Source organism: Papaver somniferum, chromosome 8 (genome assembly GCF_003573695.1).
Source record: "Papaver somniferum cultivar HN1 chromosome 8, ASM357369v1, whole genome shotgun sequence".
In the NCBI taxonomy this organism is placed as follows: domain Eukaryota; kingdom Viridiplantae; phylum Streptophyta; class Magnoliopsida; order Ranunculales; family Papaveraceae; genus Papaver; species Papaver somniferum.
In genome coordinates this window covers 96,058,441-96,077,393 of record NC_039365.1, presented here as the reverse complement: position 1 = coordinate 96,077,393, position 18,953 = coordinate 96,058,441, and the positions used below count along the sequence as shown (strand labels likewise).

The following is an 18,953-nucleotide window of genomic DNA, read 5'->3' as shown; positions in this document are numbered from 1 at the left end:
GAAACTAATGTGGCCAAATGCAATGGATCTCATCCGCTGCTCAGCCTTGCCGGTAAGTAATAAAGTCATCTGATAGTTATTGATCACAGTATGAGTTTTGCAAAAACCATTCGCATCCTAAATCAGACCAACTGACTAAAAAGAAAAGTTCACAAAATCCAACAAAGCTTTGTCGGATATGAATGCCCCACTCTACCATCCATATCCGTAACCATGCGTCGGCACTCATCAGGCAACAAACCCTATACTTTGATAATTTTTTCCGCAAAGAGATTGGATATTTCCAGACGATCATGGTAGACATATTTCCAAATGTGTTTGGACCGTTTGATGAACAATTTGGTACTTTGTTAAGGATTTGCGTGATTCTCAGACGTTGTTTTTGTCTGTCTCCCTTTTTCTTTTGCTTTTGGCTCCTTGGAAATTCTGATCAAACCAAAAAAACTGAAACTCTCGTCTCTATCTTCTTCGCTCCCCCCACTTCACCTCCACTCCTCACCGCCTCATTTCGGTCCTATGTTTTCTGAACACATCGACTTTTGTTGTTCTCCACAAATATCCTGTTGCTTGTTTTTCTATCTACATTCACAGTTACCACCCTGCTAAGAAAACAAAATTTTGATCTGTCTATTTCTCGGATTACTAAAACTATATCATCAGATATAATCGTCACACACACAAACTTCAGTATAAAACGTGATCGTTTCTTCTTGATAGTTGTGGGTTTACTCCACGTGTCAAGACATATAGAGCTACTGCTTTAACCCATATTCCACTTGGCACTGTTCTAGCAGTAGTTCATTACCACGTGTATGTTTCATCTTTTTCATTTCCTAAATTTTTCTATTTTAGAACCTAACTCATAGGACCTCGTTTCAAGTTCGTTTAAAACCTAACTTCGTCACTACAAAAGTTCTTCCTCTTCCATTTTACTAAGCTCTTTATACTTGGTTTCTGGCTCTAGAAGTTTATCTACACGTGTCTATGGAAATGGGAGGATCAAGATCATGTCCATTTCATCGTTGTTTTGAGAATTGGATCAACCAGCAAGAGAAAGATTTGAACGAGTTAAATCAAGTAGCAAAAGAAGATAGAAGAAATGATGAGAAACTACAAACCATCGCTGAAAAAAACATAAAACAGTTTCAAGAGTATCATGAGAGGAGAATTCTATTAGTCAAAGAAGATCCAGCTTCATCATTCTCACCAACATGGACAACACCGTTTGAGAACTCGTTCCTATGGATTGCTGGTTGTAGGCCAACTCTAGCCATTCAACTCGTTTATACACTATGTGGGACTGAGTTAGAAGCTCATTTAGAGGAGTTTTTACAAGGTATAAGAAGAGGAAACTTAGGTGAACTTTCATCCATTCAATTAGGTTTAGTTAATGAACTTCATTGTAAAACAGTGAAAGAAGAAGAAATGATATCCAACCGATTGGAAGTATTACAAGAAGATATTGGTGAACAACAACTTGCATCGTTGATCAACACTTCACATGATTGTGAAACTAATGTGCAGGTAATGAATAAAGCAGTCGATGATCACGCGGCGGAGTTGGCGCGCATTTGGGAAGAAACTGATAGATTAAGATTGAAGACAGTCAAGGAACTGATACACATATTGACGCCACTACAAGCTGTTGATTTTCTGGTTGCTGCCAAGAAACTTTATCTGTCGATGCATGAATGGGGACAAACAAGACGTGACAGTAATCCTCAACATTTTGTTAGTAATCCTCATGAATCTTAATCTCAGCTAGAATATAACTACTTAAGGTAATGTTATAATTAATTACAATTAGATGTTTTTATTTTGGGGATATTTTGGTTTTTTTTGTAACTTTCTATTATAATTCTAGCTTAGGCTTTATAGTTTTTAATCTTTTTTTTTGATAATGATAGTTTAGATTTGCACCTTTTTTAACTTGAGTGATTAAACAGCTGATGGGGGTGTTCAATAAGATACTATTGGAGAGATAAAGAAAAGCCTTTATCACTAATTTAATTTCTTTCAGTGAGTAATTAGTAAGATTCTTTAATTTATTTGCGGTTTTTTTATTTTGTTTTTTTAGATTTTCTGCTTTAAATTTGTTTGCCGTTAATTGTACGAAAAATGGCCTATGTTGAGCATGGAATGCCAGGCTACTCGTATTAGTTCCGAATTCCAAAATGACGTTGAGACTTGAGAAGCTAGTTAACCTAGGATCTTATCGTGTTCTAGGTCACTCTTTCGCCAAGGTTCAAGTGGTGGCGATCAGTTACATAAACCAGCAGAGTCACCATTAACCGCTATGAATTTCTAATTGGAAAATTTCTTGTTTGGTCCTAAGCCCATAAGGTTATTTATCAGGGGCGGAACTACCCTTGGACTAGGGCTTGCTCAAGCCAGCCCCAAGATTGGAAAAAGACATTTTTTTCATAGCCCTTTTTGTGTTGGGCCATTATATGTTTGTAAATTTTACCCTTAAGCCAGCCCAAGAAAAGAGTCAAGTCCTCCCCATAATCAAAGTCTAGTTCCGCCACTGTTATTTATAGCAGGGTCCAACTAGATTTTACTCTTATTCTAAGATCCAAAGTTATTTGAAAATATGAAAATGACTAATATACCCCACTGTTTAACTACGTGTAAAATAACATACTTCTACCAAATCGGGATTTTATTTATCTAGAGGTCCAAATTTAATTAAAACATATAAAGGACCATAGATTTGAGCACTGTTTACAAATTTGAATACATATCTGCTACACTGTTTACAAATTTGAGTACATATCTGTCGCACTGCTTACGAAGATTTCTGATTCTTTGGAAGGCGGTCTTGTTATTAAAGACTTCTAAGCACCTAGTACAACTTGCACCAATTCCGTCTACTGTTAGTGAGAAAAAATCCAATGCCCCACTAACTGGTTGAACAATGAACCCTAGGAAAGCTTGTCCCAGCCCATGAGCAAGACCGAGAAGACCATTTTGCCTTGCATTCTCAACAGGCTTTGTTACAACCCCAGACACGCCGAAAGCAAACCCTTGAGCAAGGGCTTCAGTTCCTTGAAGAATACCGTCACCAACCACAGTTATTCTTCTAGACCATACCTGATTCCACGGTGAAACACGCATTATTTAATCCCCATTACGAGTTACCTTTATTCATCTATGAATAGTATCAAAATATACTAGTTACCTGCTTCATACGTAATTGCAGAAACTGTCCATCTGTTGACAGCTCAGCAAAGCCTTTACTTAAAGAAGCCGATGTTGAGCTTGTCATACCAAGAACATCTACTGAGAATATCAAATGTAAAGGATTATGGATCAGATCTCGCCATATACGGTTGACAATGGCTGGAACAACAGAGCTTTGCCTCATGAACCTATTCCGGTGCATGACCTTTCTTAAATGAACCTGTAATGAAAGAACGGTTTAGTTACCTACAGGAGATGTTATACAGATACAAATCATGAATAAGAGTCTTGCATAAATGATAACCCATTATTCAAGATCCCAAACAACAAAGTTTCCTTGTTAGAATCAATGATAAATGAACTAGAAAACGTTTTACATCACATATACTGTAGGATCATACCAATTAATCTCTAATATTTATTTAATACAGTATTAAATCATAGGAAAAATAAAGGAAAACCTTTATATGCGTACTGAGTATTCATAAACTTTTTACAGAATAAATATACAAAATTAGCACATATTTCAGTATTTCACACACGTACTCATGGATCAAAGAAATAAAAATGTGGCAAAACTCTGAATACAACAGAATCATAAGAAGTTTCTATCAGTACACCATATACGTACTGCGTATTCATGAACTAAAAATCAACTTCATGTAAAGAAGAATTGATGAATTGATGAATATAACATAATCAAAGCACATATTTCAGTATTACACACTCATAGAATCCAAAGACAATGGCAAAAGTATGAATAAAACAAAATCAGAAGAGGTTCCTATCAGTACACCATATACGTACTGAGTATTCATAAACTAGAAAATCAACCACATGTAAAGAAGAAGTGATGAATCCATGAATATAACCGAATCAAAGCACATGTTTCAGTATTACACATACATACTCATGGATCGAACCCAAAAACAGTGGCAAAACTTTGAATAAAACAAAACCAAAAGAAGTTTCTATCAGTACGCCATATACGTACTGCGTATTCATGAACTAAAAAATCAACTGCATGTAAAGAAAAAGTGATGAATCCATGAATATAGTCGAATCAAAGCACATATTTCAGTACTACACATACGTACTTAAATGTAAGTAAGTGACCATTTCGTCTAAAGGAAGATGACGAAGATGTGTTGGGGCTGAATTCCCATATCTAAGTACAATATACACCTTGTTGTACTTAGTATAGTAATATACTCGATTATATTTTACATCCTCAGGGAACTTGTTATCTAGATATAGCTCAGCGCCAACGCAACGTCATTGGAATTGTACAATGAATGTAATAATGTACTTAAAATTAACCATTGACATGAGTTTGTTTTATCCCTGTAAAGACATAAAAAGGAATGCTAAAGGAACTGCAATCCAAAGGTTGTTGATTATGAAGGAACAATGATCTCTTCTCCAACGAAAGTAATCAGGGGAGATATGGTAGACTATTTTCTAAGTCATTACCGATATTCAGTTTCGAAAAGTACATGACTAAAGGAACCGTCTGAAACAACTCTGCCAGTAATCAGGGGGAGATGCCGACATCAGGGGGGGATCCAAGGATATGATGTCGACATATTCTACTTCTAAATTGAAGTTGTGTTGTACTCTTTTTCCCTTCGATCGAGAATAGTTTTTCCCAAAGGGTATTGTTACTCGACAAGGTTTTTAGCTAGACAACACTAAAAGCATCAAGTATGTTAAATGTTGAAAACATAAAGATCGCTTTGATAGTACTAAAAATATCTGAATCAAAGAAATGAAACGTGATATTATGTTAAGCAACGTAACTTCCGGAATCAACAACAGGGTCTTATAAACATTCAAGTCACCAAAGTAAAGTGTGATAAACTCCTTTTGACTGCATTAGACTAATAAAATTGTCTGGCATCAGGGGGAGCATCTAATGGTGTGTTAAACTATTTTCCTTCACCGAGGTTACTTTTTCCCACAGGGTTTCGTTACTCGGAAAGGTTTTTAATGAGACAACAACAAACACCGGGAATGTAATTTCCCAGCTAAGACTATTGTCTTTCCTACAAGGATTTTCTTCCTTAGGAGTTGTGAAGAAACTAGTCAACTTCAACGGAGCAAAGTGATCATCTGCAACGGATCACCCTTACTTGCATATGTCACGTTGTACTCTTTTACCTTCGTCAAGGTTTTATCCCACTGGATTTTCCTTGTCAAGGTTTTAATGAGGCAACACATACGCATCCAACTATGTTCTAAGTTCACTTAATGTTGTACTCTTTTTCTTTACTTCAGGTTTTGTCCCTCTGGGTTAGCCTGACGAAGTTTTAACGAGACAACTAACTTAGACTCGACTTGAAGATCGTATTACATGTGATGAACTACATGTAAAATACGAGGCAGCATGTGAAGAGCCATACCAAGGTTTTGTCCCACCGGTTTTCCCTTGTGAAAGTTTTAATGGAGCAATTGTATTAGACACAGAAGTCATCAAGGAGAGAAATACATTTGAAGATCTACATCCGAAGCATTGTATGTGAAGTACTGCAGACGGAGTTTTATTGGACCGCACAAGGGGAAGCGTTGTAGGGCTTTAGCCCACGGATGTGCATCCCAATATAATAGTTATATTCCTATTGTATATAAAGGATACTATAGATTTTTATTTTTTTTGAAAAGATGGTATATTATTAAATGAGGTGTCGTACAACCCTTGGAATTGGTATTCCGTTTTATCATCTATTACAATTCGATTGAGAAAGGTAGGATGCATGTGGTCCCAAATCATAGTTGAAGCAAAGTTGGGGTTTGTAAGGAGATTCTTGAATCTTGACTGCATGGTTCGACAGGTTGTAACCCTATTACTATAGATATGTAATAGGTTTACTCATATCAATAATAAATCCTTCTTCTTATATGTCTCTTTATCTTCTTCTCTATAATCCACTGAAGAAAAAAAACAATTATTTAGGCTAGGTCAATGGATAATATTGATGGGCAAACAGGGAGGGGAACATTCACGGGCTAATATGGAGGGTATTGGGTCGGGCAAGAAAATTTGACTTGTGTGGCCTATGCCCGGCCTCCTATTCAAATGGACCAGGTCCGGCCAGCCCGTAACGGGTCACGGATTCCCATGGGCTATCATGGGACAGGGCGGACGGTACTGGGCCTTGGGGTGCCGAGAAATTTAAACGGGAAAATTAGGCGCAGGCCCAAAAAAATAATATTCTCATTGTCAGGCCCACAATTAATTTTAGATACCGTGACACCCAAAGTTATCCGAAATTATTAAGAATCAATACATAACTCGTTATGCATACTATTTTTTCAGGCATAACTCGTTATGCAGCCTAATTTTTCAGGGGTATAATTGACGACGCAACTTGGATACAACTTATCTAAAAATCCGCGCCTTGAAATTTTACAAATTTTATATCGTTGGAAATCTTTTTATGAAAGCTACGCAACGAGTACAAACAAAAATATCAAATTTTTGTTTTTCACGAAAAAATCGGAGGTGATCATCATTTTAGGCAAAATTTTCGAAAACTGACTACATAACCATTATGCAGCCACCAAAAAAGATGCATAACACATTCTGCAGATGCATAACCAATTATGCAACCATTTTCTCGATTGCATAACAAATTATGCATCGGCATAACAAAGTTATGAATCTATAACAAGTTATGTAACCATTGTTTTGGTTGATATTAGTGCGTACACAAAATATTGATGCATAATGCAGTATGCATCAATATTTACGGACGCATATCAGGTTATGCATCTATTTTCTCGATACGTAATGCATTATGCAGTCATATTGTCGGATGCATAACAGGTTATGCATCCATTTCCACGACTGCATAACATGTTATGTAGATATTATTGTAGGTGCATGACAAGTTATGGAACCTTATTTTTTGTTGGTTTCAATACTAAGAAAAAAGTAGTTTCATAACGTGTTATGCAAACCATTTTCGGGACTGCATAACAAGTTATGCAACAACTTTTGTAGATACATAACAAGTTATGCATCCATTTTCATAGCTGCATAACAGGTTATGCATCCACTACCCCACCTGCAAACACCCATTATGCACACACGCATTGCAAACCAACAGCAACACCATCACTCTTATTTCTCCACCTGCAAACACCCATTATACACACACCCATTGCAAACCAACAACAACACCATCACTCCTATTTCAGTTACCACCATGAACTACAAACACAAATACCAGTATCATCATCGTCTACCTAAAGTACCCAAATTAGATCCACCAGCTCATTGCTCCCTCAACTGCAATCATTTCTATTTTGGATACCACCATGAATAAAAAATACAACTTCTCTCTACTCCTCGCAGATATCTGCCCTTTAAAACTCTCAAAAAATACAACTTCTTTCAGTTCCAATATCCGGCATCCTGAACTAATACCACAGGCTCGTTATTTCTGCTCCCTTTTCCCATTGATTTTGCAGCTTCAAAACTCATTCAGGCACACCTTGTCTGTGTGTTTTGCTGGTGGTACCGAATATGACCTTCTTTTATACTTCTTAAACTACAATATCAACATGGTTAACTCATTGATGCAATTAATCGATACCAAACAACAAGTTTGACTAAGAAGACCTAATCAAGACACTTTCTGACAACAAAAACTAACAAAGAACTACAGACTACAAAAGTTAAAGGATAAACCTTTCAATTGCTTGTCAAATTGGGTTAGATTCTAAAATCTCCAGAATTTCAACATGTGTAGATATCAGTCAATCCCAATGTAATTTCCATTTGTTTGCAACAAGATCAGAAATTTTATAACGAATAAAAAGTAAAAAATATACGAAAGATAACATACACTAGTAATTCAAAAGTTGAATGAAAATTAGATCTAGATAAACTAAGCAACATTTGTTCACAAGAAAAACAAGTATAAATTGTATAAGAGATTCGATACTTCTTGTACATAATAATTAATCAGGAGAAAAAAAAACAGAGAAAAGGAAAACCAAGTACAGAAATTCCATCAATTTGCTTTCAAAGATCATCTAATCTTTTAATGGTGTTTACTCCTTCGTAGTCCGTTAATCTTTCTGGTTCATGGGATCCCTTAATTGAATCAACATCAGATTTATACCTTGTCCAGACCTTATTAGATCTCGCCTCCAACCCTCGTACTCATGGTTTGATATAAAATTAGAATTTTACCTGACAAATAAACTCCATGAACCAGGAAGATTATAATTTCTTCATTGATTAAAAGAGAGAAACCAGATTTACACTTAAGGGATACGGGGAAAACGGAAAAACAGAATTTTTAGAAAATATGGGTTTAGGAGTAAGTTTTCCCAAAAATGAAGGCGCGCCTGAAAGTTTTTACCCGTGAGTTTCACAGTGGAGAAAAACTGAAAAATGGGTCTCCATGTGGTTTTCACAATTTACACCCCTGCCCCATCACCTCCGAACCAACCTTCGTCAACACCGCCACCAGGAATACGTCCATAACCACTACCAGCTCCGCAATCACTTCCAAAATCAACGCCTCCTCCATCACCTCAAAGCCACCTTCGCCAACACCGCCACCACTACCAGCTCGGCCACCACCATTAACGATAGCAACACGTACCAGCACCATCACCGCCTCCACAACCAGTAGTAGCTCCGCCAGCACCATCATCAAATACTATAATTCATCTCTACCCTAATCATTACTCATCACTTGACCAACACCAGCACCAGCACCACCATAACCAGGTACCTTCTTATTTTCAGTTCCGATTTCAAATGCAACTTCGGTTTCAAACCTAATTTTTAATTTCCATTTCGATTTCAAATGCAATTCCGATTTTAAAACCCAATTTTTGATTGCCTTAGGTTCAATGTTTTTTTTTTTTTTAAATTTCCGTTTCGATTTCAAATGCCATTCCGATTTTAAACACAATCAGCCTCGATGGTTTTATGAAATCAAGCTTCAGGTAAGCTTACTGTAAACTTTGAGGGTTGAAATTAAATTCATCCTTTAAATGAACTTCAACTGTTTAACAAAATACCCCAATGAAAATATTCTAACAAAGTATTCAACGATTAAATAGTTTCTACCGGTTAATTATCTGGGATTCAATGCTTTGTCTATGGCATAGACTTTTATCATTTAGTTATTGGTGCAAAAGTTCTCCAGGTATTTGGAAGCCCGAGCATGCTATTTAATGTCTAGCAAACTGATTATCCTACCATTCCAGGGTACAGAATTGCAGCTTGGATTGGCTGTTGAAAGCATTAAAGCTACTTTGTGAGTGAAGAGGAGGCTGGCATGTGAACAGCTAGCTTATTATGCTCAGGTGTGTGTTTTAGTATCTGCATACATTGACGACCCTTCATACGTTTTATGTCAGTTTGAGGCTGTTGTGTCTATATTTGATGAGTGTTTTAACTTGTCTGATTCAGTTTTATCTGTTCATGAAATTGAAGATCCTGTTGTGCTTTTTAACATTCTCCAGCAGTTGTATTTTTATACCGAGATACAAATGCTGGTGTTGACTAACCCATTGATACTCATTAATCACCGTGGCTTGAATTCAGGGCAAAAACAGACTTATTTGCGAGCAAACCATCATTTACTATCAAAATTCTGATATGCTTCAAGAATTAGTTACCTGACCTACTCTTTAGCATGATTCCCGGATTCATAATATTGCATATAAACATGAAAAAAACACTCTCCAGACATGTGCAGGTTTCTGTCAGGGGCGGAAGTATGCCCGGACTATTTCTGACTTGATGACTGTCTTTGCTTTTGGGTCTGTTGTCTTTTGTCTGGTGACTTGAAGTATAATTGACAGTAATTACAGATATTAAGCTTTCACTATTAATCTACTTAGGTTTGCTGCTGCCTGTATTTATTTTTGCCTTTTCTATTGTTGTCAAAATGAATTTCATTGTGCACAATTGGAGTTTGTATGTAACTCGAATACAAACCCAAATTGCATCGTGCGCAATGAACAGTGAAGCTTGACCTCAAAAGTTTTAGTAAGTGCGGAGCATCCTAATGGCTAAAGCTGGGGTACTGGACCACAACACTTGTAATATGGTCTTATCATACCATTGTCATAAACTTTGTCAATTTTGAAGGCAATTCACTGCACTCTCTTCAATTGTAGCATGCAAATTTTTCTTTTGCAAATTTTTCACTGCACTCTCCAGGGGCGGAAGTATGCCCGGACTAGGACTGGCTCAAGCCACCCCTGGCCTTTTTTTTTTTGTTTACTTGGGTAGTATATTTTTTACTTGACTATATGAGATCTTATTGCAGGTGAATGTCAATTTGATGTCATTAGAAGTGGTGATTCGTTTTTCTTCGGTCGGCCCTCCCCACTGTGGCAGCGGTGTTCTAGTTTTACATCAAAGTTGAATAACGGCAGAGAAAATTGTATAAAGAAAAATCAAGCCTAAAGTCTACCCAACACAGACCAAAATAAAAAAAGCAGGGAGGAAGCTAGGTTAAGATTTGAAATTAGCCATCAATCAAAAAATATTTGAAATTAGGCCGAGTTTGTTAACAGATATTTTTCAAATGATTACATCTCGATTTTGATCTTATGTTTAGGGAAAAGTATGCTTCTATTTTTTTTAGTGATAGCCACCAAGGCAGAGAAACACAAATCCAGTGAAAAGGATCTCCTTGTTTAAGTTAAAAGATAAGGCGTTCTAGGTTTGTGTTGTTGGCGGCATTCTGTTCATCCCCTCAGTTCCTAGTGAAGCAGACATGGGTTTGGGTTTTCAATTCCGTCGTTTATCAGGAATTGCAAAATTCCTCCCTAGATTTTCCCACTCTAGAATTATCAATCAACAAGCAAGAAATATCATTAGTAGTGTTGTACCAACTAAATTTCAATTTCCCATACCTCATGTTTGGGTGAATCTTGATCAAATCAATGTACACAAATTATGTCAAATCCACAGGTACATAAATGTTGGTTATTTTTTCGGAGGTTTTTATTATAAAAAATGTTTGAGTATTTTTGATGACATTTCTAACTAGCTGCGAGCAGTTATTTTTTAGATTATCAACAGTATCTGAGATACCAAATCAGTTAGCTCCTGATGTAAATCTTATAACATTTTTGGAGTCTACCCTCGACGAGCTTCAAGGTAAGCTTAGCTAACGCCGTCCCTTTTCTCTTTCCTAAAACAGGGTTTGCTTCATTTGACCTATTTCTTCTTTACTTTGCAATTGAATAATCAGGTCCTGACTATTGTTGGTTGAATAAATCTGAAGAGAGCAAGCAGCCATTTGATAGGAACGGAACTTTCTTAGTTCTTGTGGATGCATTTACCTCCGATTCTTTAATGTTTGGTTCAGAGCATACCTCAATGTTTGAGACAGTTAAATTGCTTCAACGGAGGTAATTCTGACAAATTATGCACTATAATATGCTAGACGAGATGGAACCTAATATGAGTGGATTACTCTTACTTCGGTACTTATGCTTGTTACAGGCACCCAGAGCTTTGCATTTTTGGTTTTCAATCTCTGAGTTCAGATCGTTATGTTTCTGTGAGAGCATGTATAGTCCACACAATCATGAAGGAGTATATTACATTTCCTATCTTGTTGTCTAACAAGACCTTTCCTGAGGTGAGGTACGAATCCTTATCATGAATTGTGTATTGTCCTCCTGTTTTGATTTTTTGTCTTCACACATCTAATTGTTAACCTGATGGATAAAGAAAAGGAAAAAAGTATATACTTGAAGTGAACTTGGTTATCTAAATTGCCTGGATCAAGATCCTATAAGTACTTAACTGCTGGTTGTTAAACACGGAGTTATGAAGAAGTTTGGTCGTTTGCATCTACATTTATAAAGCAAATAAGAAGTTTGGATGTTTTCTGCACTTAAATGCATGTGGTTCCTTTGAATTTTCTTGTTTAAATGCTCGAAAATCGTGTTACTGGGTGTTATTTTAACATTTCTGAGCATGTATTTATAATCCGTGTCATGTTGGATTTTAGGAAGTGGAAAGGCCATGCTATCTTATCTTTAAAGACTTTAAGAGTCCGTTGCAATATATCGGGAGAATGACAGAGGTTGAAACGTTTAGCAAAGGTACTTTTCCCACCTCAGTGAATATAGAATTTGCATAATCCATAGCTTCCTTCTTGGCCTCCATGTGCTTGTAAAATGCTTTTGTTGTTTCAGTCTGGGGCATCTGTAATTAATAAATTCTTGATTGGTTATAATGTAGCCATTGAGGAGCTCAATTTGGTACAGCATGAATTGCTGGACCAGAACTTGGGAAGCCTGAAAACTAAGAAAGCTGATGTCCCGATGGAATTATATGATTCTTCTCTTCGGAATTTACTTTTATACTTTCCTGGTAATATTTGTCTTGCAGTTCTCTTTTTTGATTGGAGATATCATCACCTCTGGCACTTTTCACTCAAATCAAGTTTATGTTAGTTCGCATATGTGCGTAGTTCTTAGTAAGGGTGACTGTTAGGTGTCATTCAAGTTCTGATTCCAATGTGAAAACTTAGAAGGAAGGACACTGTACAAAAAATATCTAGCATTAAGGTTTTGTACCTACGAACTGCAGTCCCTCCTTGTTTGTAATTATGCGCTCCATTATGGAGTTTAATTACTTCTTCATTATCCCATCTAGATATGTTCATGCTTTATATTAGAGAACGGCGTTTTTGTTGCTGGCGTCATGCTTATATTTAAAACCATCTTTTTCTTTACTTCTTCATTTCCCCATCTAGATATATTCATGCAGAGAACGGCGTTTTTGTTGCTGGTGTCATGCTTATATTTATAACCATCTTTTTCTTTATTTTAGGTTGTATATCTGTAGATGAGGATGAGAACCGATTATTCGTCTCGGACAGCAATCACCATCGGATCATCATAATTGCTGGCAATGGAAAGATTTTAGACTGTGTATGTATCATAGTATATAATTGTTTCATCCATTTGGTTTGAATTGAGTTCATGTGTTTAAGCTTTTAGGATTGGCTCTATCCTTGTAAATCTTCATTTAGCTGCCTTTTGAATTACAAGAGGATATGACAAAAGCTATTCAAGGAAAGGAAAATGATGTTCCATGGGAGTTAAGATGCATTGTTGAAGATATTACTTTCATTTTAGTTTATTTTGATAGTTGGTTTTGCTTGCACACAAACAGGCTTGCTAATAAGTGTGCTGATAGTTTAGCTAAATATGCTCGTAAAGAGAGCATTTTTAATAGTTGGGAAGGAGATCCTCCTATTTTCCTGTTGAACTCTATCGCACACGATTGTGCTTAGCTCAATATAATCTTTCTTGCATCAAAAAAAAAAGTATTTACTTTCTTCTGCTAAATCCTTTCTGTTAAAGAACAAACAAATTTGTCTAATTTTATTTATTTGTAGATTGGTTCTTCCCCGGGTTTTGAGGATGGTGATTTTGAATCAGCCCAACTGTTGCGCCCTGCATCTTTATTTTATGATGCTGTAGAGGACTGTCTATATTTTGTGGATTCAGAGGTGAGTAACCGGCAGCGTGTTTCTCTTTTATCACTGTATGTTATAAATCTAGCACCTAGATGGTATTGCCAGGTTTGTATGGTTTGTCTATTGAGGGAATATTGAACATGGCTGACAATTTGGCCACAAAAGTTTAACAAAGTTCTGTGTTCATTGGTTTTTTTGATCTACTTTCCTTACGCTGTCGAGGCCTATGTATGTTATCTCCCGAAGATGTGGCTTCCTCTTACCTTGCGTTTTCTGCTGGTTTTCTTTGTGAAGAACCATGCGATTAGGAAAGCTAACATTGGGAGTAGAACTCTAGAAACACTTTATCCAAACCTCAATGCTGGCAAAAGAATCAGTAGCAGCATATGGAGCTGGATCTCGGAAAATCTCCTAATTACATTTTTCCCAAAGGGAAGAGAAGAGGCTTCGCAATCCGAGGAGTTTGATTCGGAGATGCTAAGATTCCCGTGGCATTTAATGAAAGAGCAAAACAATCTCTTCATAATTAATCCCAGGTAATTAAATTATATAGTTCTGCCTTGATCTTACAGAATTATGTTTTTATCCTTTTAAAATATATTTAAGTTATTTAACATAAGTGTGGTCTGACCTGAAGTTTAAACATAAAGGAATACATGTGTTTTGAGTTTTATGCCGTTCTGAGTGACCCTACTAGATAGTATGAGAGAAGAAGGGAATCTTCGGTTCCGTAGATCCCTGTCTATCGTGTTTGTTCATCTTTTATATTCTTTCCAAGCCTCATCTCTCATATGTTTCTATCTTCAGTATTCAAACTTTGTGGATTATGGATGCATCATCTGGGGAGATTAAAGATGTTATTACAGGTTCATATTCTATTCTGTGCTTCTGAATATTCAAAACAATTAAGAAAGGGTTTCAGATACTAACTTATTAAAGTTTCTGCAGGGTACCAAAATATTATGGAGATATGTGGGAAGTTGATATCTGAGAAAAGATCATTGTTGAATCAGATAACTGAGAATTGGTTGCCGCAGAGAGTTGATTCTGGTTGTTTAAGGGAAGGATACCCATATGATAGTCTTATCTCATCAGTAGCCACTTATAATAACAAAATATTGTTTTGTGATACAGGTAATTCAGTTTTCAGCAATTGGATTGTATGGATGTTGATGGGTATTCATTTAAGTGACGCAATTTTTCATTTGTGAAGTTGGTCAGGCAATTTTAGAACTTGATATGGACTCTGAGGATGTCTCAGAACTGCGACTTTCAAACTTTGAAATCCTTGGTCTGCCATATTGGTATTGTTACCCTCCGGAGAGAGTTTTTGTTAGGTGAGTTGATTTTATGCAATTGTCAATGGTTGAACCAATAAACTAGTTTGCTATCAAGGACCGTTGGACTGATATACATCATTGATCAACTTTTGTTAAGAGTGTTGTCTACTGGTTAAATGTATGACTAGGGATTTTGTTTATTCTCATGTTTCAGTGGTATTGTAAGTCAGAGACCAGGCGTTGATCATCTTCAAAGTTTTAGTGTTCTATCAGGTACATTTCTGTTGCAATTGTTTAATTTGTGGATCCTTTTCATGAAGAAGTCATAGTCTGCTAGGTTTTTACATACTATCACTTCTATTAGAATTTCAGTTCAGTTGTCATTCAAACATCAGAATGTTTGAAATAAGCTTACCATATAAGATATCTAGTTAACTTATTTTATCGACTTCCAGCTGTTGAATTTCAGTATGTCACCAAGTATTTTGATTTCCGAAGTAATGTGCATATGGTATCATATTTCACTTTTTGCTTTGTAGTTTTGTAAACAAGCATTCTTGACAACCTAATATTGGTTCATAAGAGATGTTACTGTCCTATTCTAAATATGGCGGATTCTCATCTAGTTTCTCATGCTGCCAACAGGAAGATGTGACATAGAAGTGAATGTGCAAATCCCAAAGGATACAGAACTTGCAGCACCGCTTCAAGAAGGATGTATCTGGCGCCAGGCTAGAGGTTCTGCGGCCGAAGTCTCTGGGTCGGAGGAGGTTGCTACTTTTGCAAAAAAGGTGTGAAATTCTCATGTGTGCCTTTAATCTACGTCTGATGGGGTAGAATTTAAATTTCATTTCATATATCAGAAGGTACGAGAAAAAGGTCCACCCAATCAAAAGCAACGAAAATTGACAACCTAAGACGGTTTAGAAGTCATGATTTTCATTTTAAACCAACTTTTATGAATTTTGGAATATTAAAAGCTGTACACATCTTATATGAGTTGTACAGGTTAACTAAGAAGTGGGAACCCATGACTTCTTATTGTCAACTGCTAATTATTTATAACTGCATTAAAATAAGTTGTATTCTGGTGTTGTGGAACTCACGTATTGAATAGTTGAAAGAAGGCCTTATTTTTGGTTGTTTGCAGGTTGGTATTGCTCAACAGTGGTTTGAGGAATTGGATAACCTTGCATTTTCGAGGGAAGAATTGAGTGTAGAGGAAGACAAAAATCTTAGTAATTTTCACCAAGACAGCAGAGTAGTCATCAACTGTGTAGTTAATATTTCTCCTGGGACAAGTGAGGTATGATCCTTCCTCTCTCTCTCTCTCTCTCTCTCTCTCTCTAGAATAAAGTGTCTTATGTCAGTTGCATAAGCTTTGGCGGTTTGTGCATTTATATTACATAATATGATTGTGTCGATCGCATTCAGAATCACATTATTTGCAATTCTTCTGCAGGTTGTCATTAACGCCGTTCTATACTTGAAGCTAAACCGGAACTCGATTTTTTCTGGGAACCATCAGGAAGAAAAAGCTAAAAGAATCCTAGAAATATTAAACCCACATCATAGAGTTTCAGAGCAGCAAAAAGATGCATGTGTTCAGTTGATGTTAGAATCAAAGAGAGACCTGGGAGAACTAGTCTTTATGAGACCTCTGCATCTTAGGATAGGGTTGGCAGGTCAAGACTGTCCGAAAGGTGATACAGCAAACGAAATTGTCTTGACAGACTCCAAGATCGAAGTTAACTTATCTCTCAGGTAATAAATGATACGACGTAGTATTCTATATTTTGTTTGTAGTTTTAGCAGATACGGGTTTCACAACATTTTCCAAGGCAGAGCTCTGAAGGAAGCAAAAGTGTGACAACAGTTATTACCCGATTGCTTATATTATTCAATTTTTTTTGGCTGTATTCATCCATCGAATTTCAGTGTACATTTTGTTATCAGACATTATTTTAAAGGTTTTAAGAAATCCTTTATTTGTGCCTATTATCACGTGTCTTCAGTGTTTATCTGCAGTGAATCCTAGATAAGAGCTAGCATTATGGTGCCCTCCATCCCTTCCCTGTCCCTCAAATGTAGGGAAGGGATGGCACAAGGAAGGCAACCTCACTATGGTTCCCTCTAATCCCTTCCCTACACGAAACGGCTATTCAGTTGCCGTATGAATAGTGCCAAATGGCTACTCAGTAGCCGTGTCAGTCAACTCGTTGACTAGCCGTATTATAGGTTTAAGTCTGACAAAAACTCGCTCGGGTTTCCCACTTCTTCTTCTTCTCTAGTTTTTCATCCTCTCAAAACCCTTTCAAACCCCCTTTCGATTTTCATATTGATTCCTTGTGATTCAATGACTTAAATTAAAAGGGTTTGATCGTTATTCCAAGGTGATACAAATCCAGTCTTCAATTTCGAATTTTATCCAAAAAATCATCTAAGGTGAGGGATTCTAATGTTAGGGTTTCAAATTAATTTGATTTTGATTTTGATGAAATTGTTGATATTATGTTGGCTAGGTATGTAGTATGCAATTCAATAATGTAATTAAAGCATATATTTAGTGAAAAATCCATGATTAATTGTTGTGTGTCTTGATTTATGTTGAATGAAATGTTTGTGAACTATCATATGGATGTATAACATTGATTGAATTGTATTTATGTATGGTATACACAAATTGATACTGTGTTTGTTGTTTGCAAAGGTGCATAATGAGTCTAATGCATGCTTATGTGAGAGTTAAATATGGAATTTATTTGGATAGCTCTAGTGATGAAGAAGAGAAAGCTTTGCTAATGTTCATACAACTATGTTTGGATGAACGATTGCGTATTATTAGACAACCGATACCTAGGGAGGTACATACACGTAGTTGATAACGCGTGATCGAGTGTGGCATGATGCCAAAATGATGAATGATTATTTTACGCCTGGAACTGGTTATACCTCAAGACAATTCAAACAACGTCTAGGCATGAGGGAAGACTTATTCGAGAAATTGTTAGGAAAATTGCTTGAAGTTGATCCAGAATGGCAACAACGTCCAGATGCAACCGATACTATGGGGCATTCTCCGCATGTGAAATTAGTTGTTGTGATGAAATGTTTATGCAAAAGTACGTCAGCTGATAGTGTTGATGATTACACTCGTATGGGTGCAACTACAGTATACAGGTATCTAAAAAGATTTTGCCACACCATTTGCATGACTTTTGGAGAAAGATATTTGCGTGAACCCACTCCTGAAGATGTTCAGAGGTTGCTAGCTGAGAATGCGGAACGAGGTTTTCCTGGAATGCTTGGTAGTATTGATTGTATGCAATGGCCATGGAAGAAGTGTCTGGTAGCTTTGCAAGGAACTTACCGGGGTAAAGATAAACATAGTAGTTTGGTATTAGAGGCGGTGGCATCATACGATTTGTGGTTTTGGCATGATTTTTTTGGAATGCCTGGATCAAACAACGATTTGAATGTGTTGGCACACTCACCCTTTTTTGATAACATGCTAAAGGGTGTGGCACCTCCATGCTAAAGGGCGTACGATGATGCAGGTATGTTTGATGATGATGATGTTGAGGCATAGGATGTATTTCACTGCTGTGTTTTAAGATTTCAAATGTTACATGCATATGTAATACCAGACTTTAAATTATTTTGGGCTTCATTTATGTATGCAAATGAATACGCTTATATTTGACGGTATATGGTTTAAATCATTTAAATCTCCTTCTATAGTATATGGATATGTACACATATCCGTGAAACCTCTTTGTACATTATATGGATTAGTATACTTATCCGTGAAATCTCTTTGTACAGTGTATGGATATGTATACTGACCATGTATAAAGGATTCACATCTTGTTTAGCAATGAACACATTAGTTCGACCAACTCTCTTCTCTTCTCCATCTTTAAAAATAAACACTTATTTTTGTCTAAGTTATTATCCACAACACTTTTCTTTCTTAATTATGGTGGGTTTAACTCCGGCGGATGACAAA

General features: G+C 36.5%; 3 protein-coding genes across 4 annotated transcripts; all 3 read left to right on the top strand.

Moving 5' to 3' along the window:
• Positions 1-990: 990 nt before the first annotated feature.
• On the top strand, positions 991-1,755 carry LOC113305805 (protein DOG1-like 2). The gene has a single exon (XM_026554806.1). The coding sequence runs from the start codon at positions 991-993 to the stop codon at positions 1,753-1,755; it is 765 nt and encodes a 254-aa protein (XP_026410591.1).
• A 6,865-nt stretch (positions 1,756-8,620) lies between these two features.
• Positions 8,621-16,942, top strand: LOC113302169. 2 transcript variants are annotated; one of them, XM_026551022.1, is made up of 18 exons: positions 8,621-8,929; positions 9,415-9,513; positions 10,485-11,134; positions 11,235-11,323; positions 11,418-11,577; positions 11,672-11,810; positions 12,186-12,279; positions 12,419-12,550; positions 13,013-13,113; positions 13,584-13,697; positions 13,959-14,200; positions 14,472-14,530; positions 14,613-14,798; positions 14,878-15,001; positions 15,159-15,217; positions 15,590-15,735; positions 16,095-16,250; positions 16,407-16,942. In XM_026551022.1, exons 3-18 carry the CDS (start codon positions 10,938-10,940, stop codon positions 16,710-16,712), a joined length of 2,304 nt encoding a protein of 767 aa, XP_026406807.1. In that variant the 5' UTR covers positions 8,621-8,929; positions 9,415-9,513; positions 10,485-10,937; the 3' UTR covers positions 16,713-16,942. The 2 variants fall into 2 exon arrangements, with proteins under 2 accessions (XP_026406807.1, XP_026406808.1); XM_026551023.1 differs by having other exon boundaries at positions 11,224-11,323.
• A 916-nt stretch (positions 16,943-17,858) lies between these two features.
• Positions 17,859-18,482, top strand: LOC113305804. The gene has a single exon (XM_026554805.1). The coding sequence runs from the start codon at positions 17,859-17,861 to the stop codon at positions 18,480-18,482; it is 624 nt and encodes a 207-aa protein (XP_026410590.1).
• The last annotated feature ends 471 nt before the right edge of the window (positions 18,483-18,953 follow it).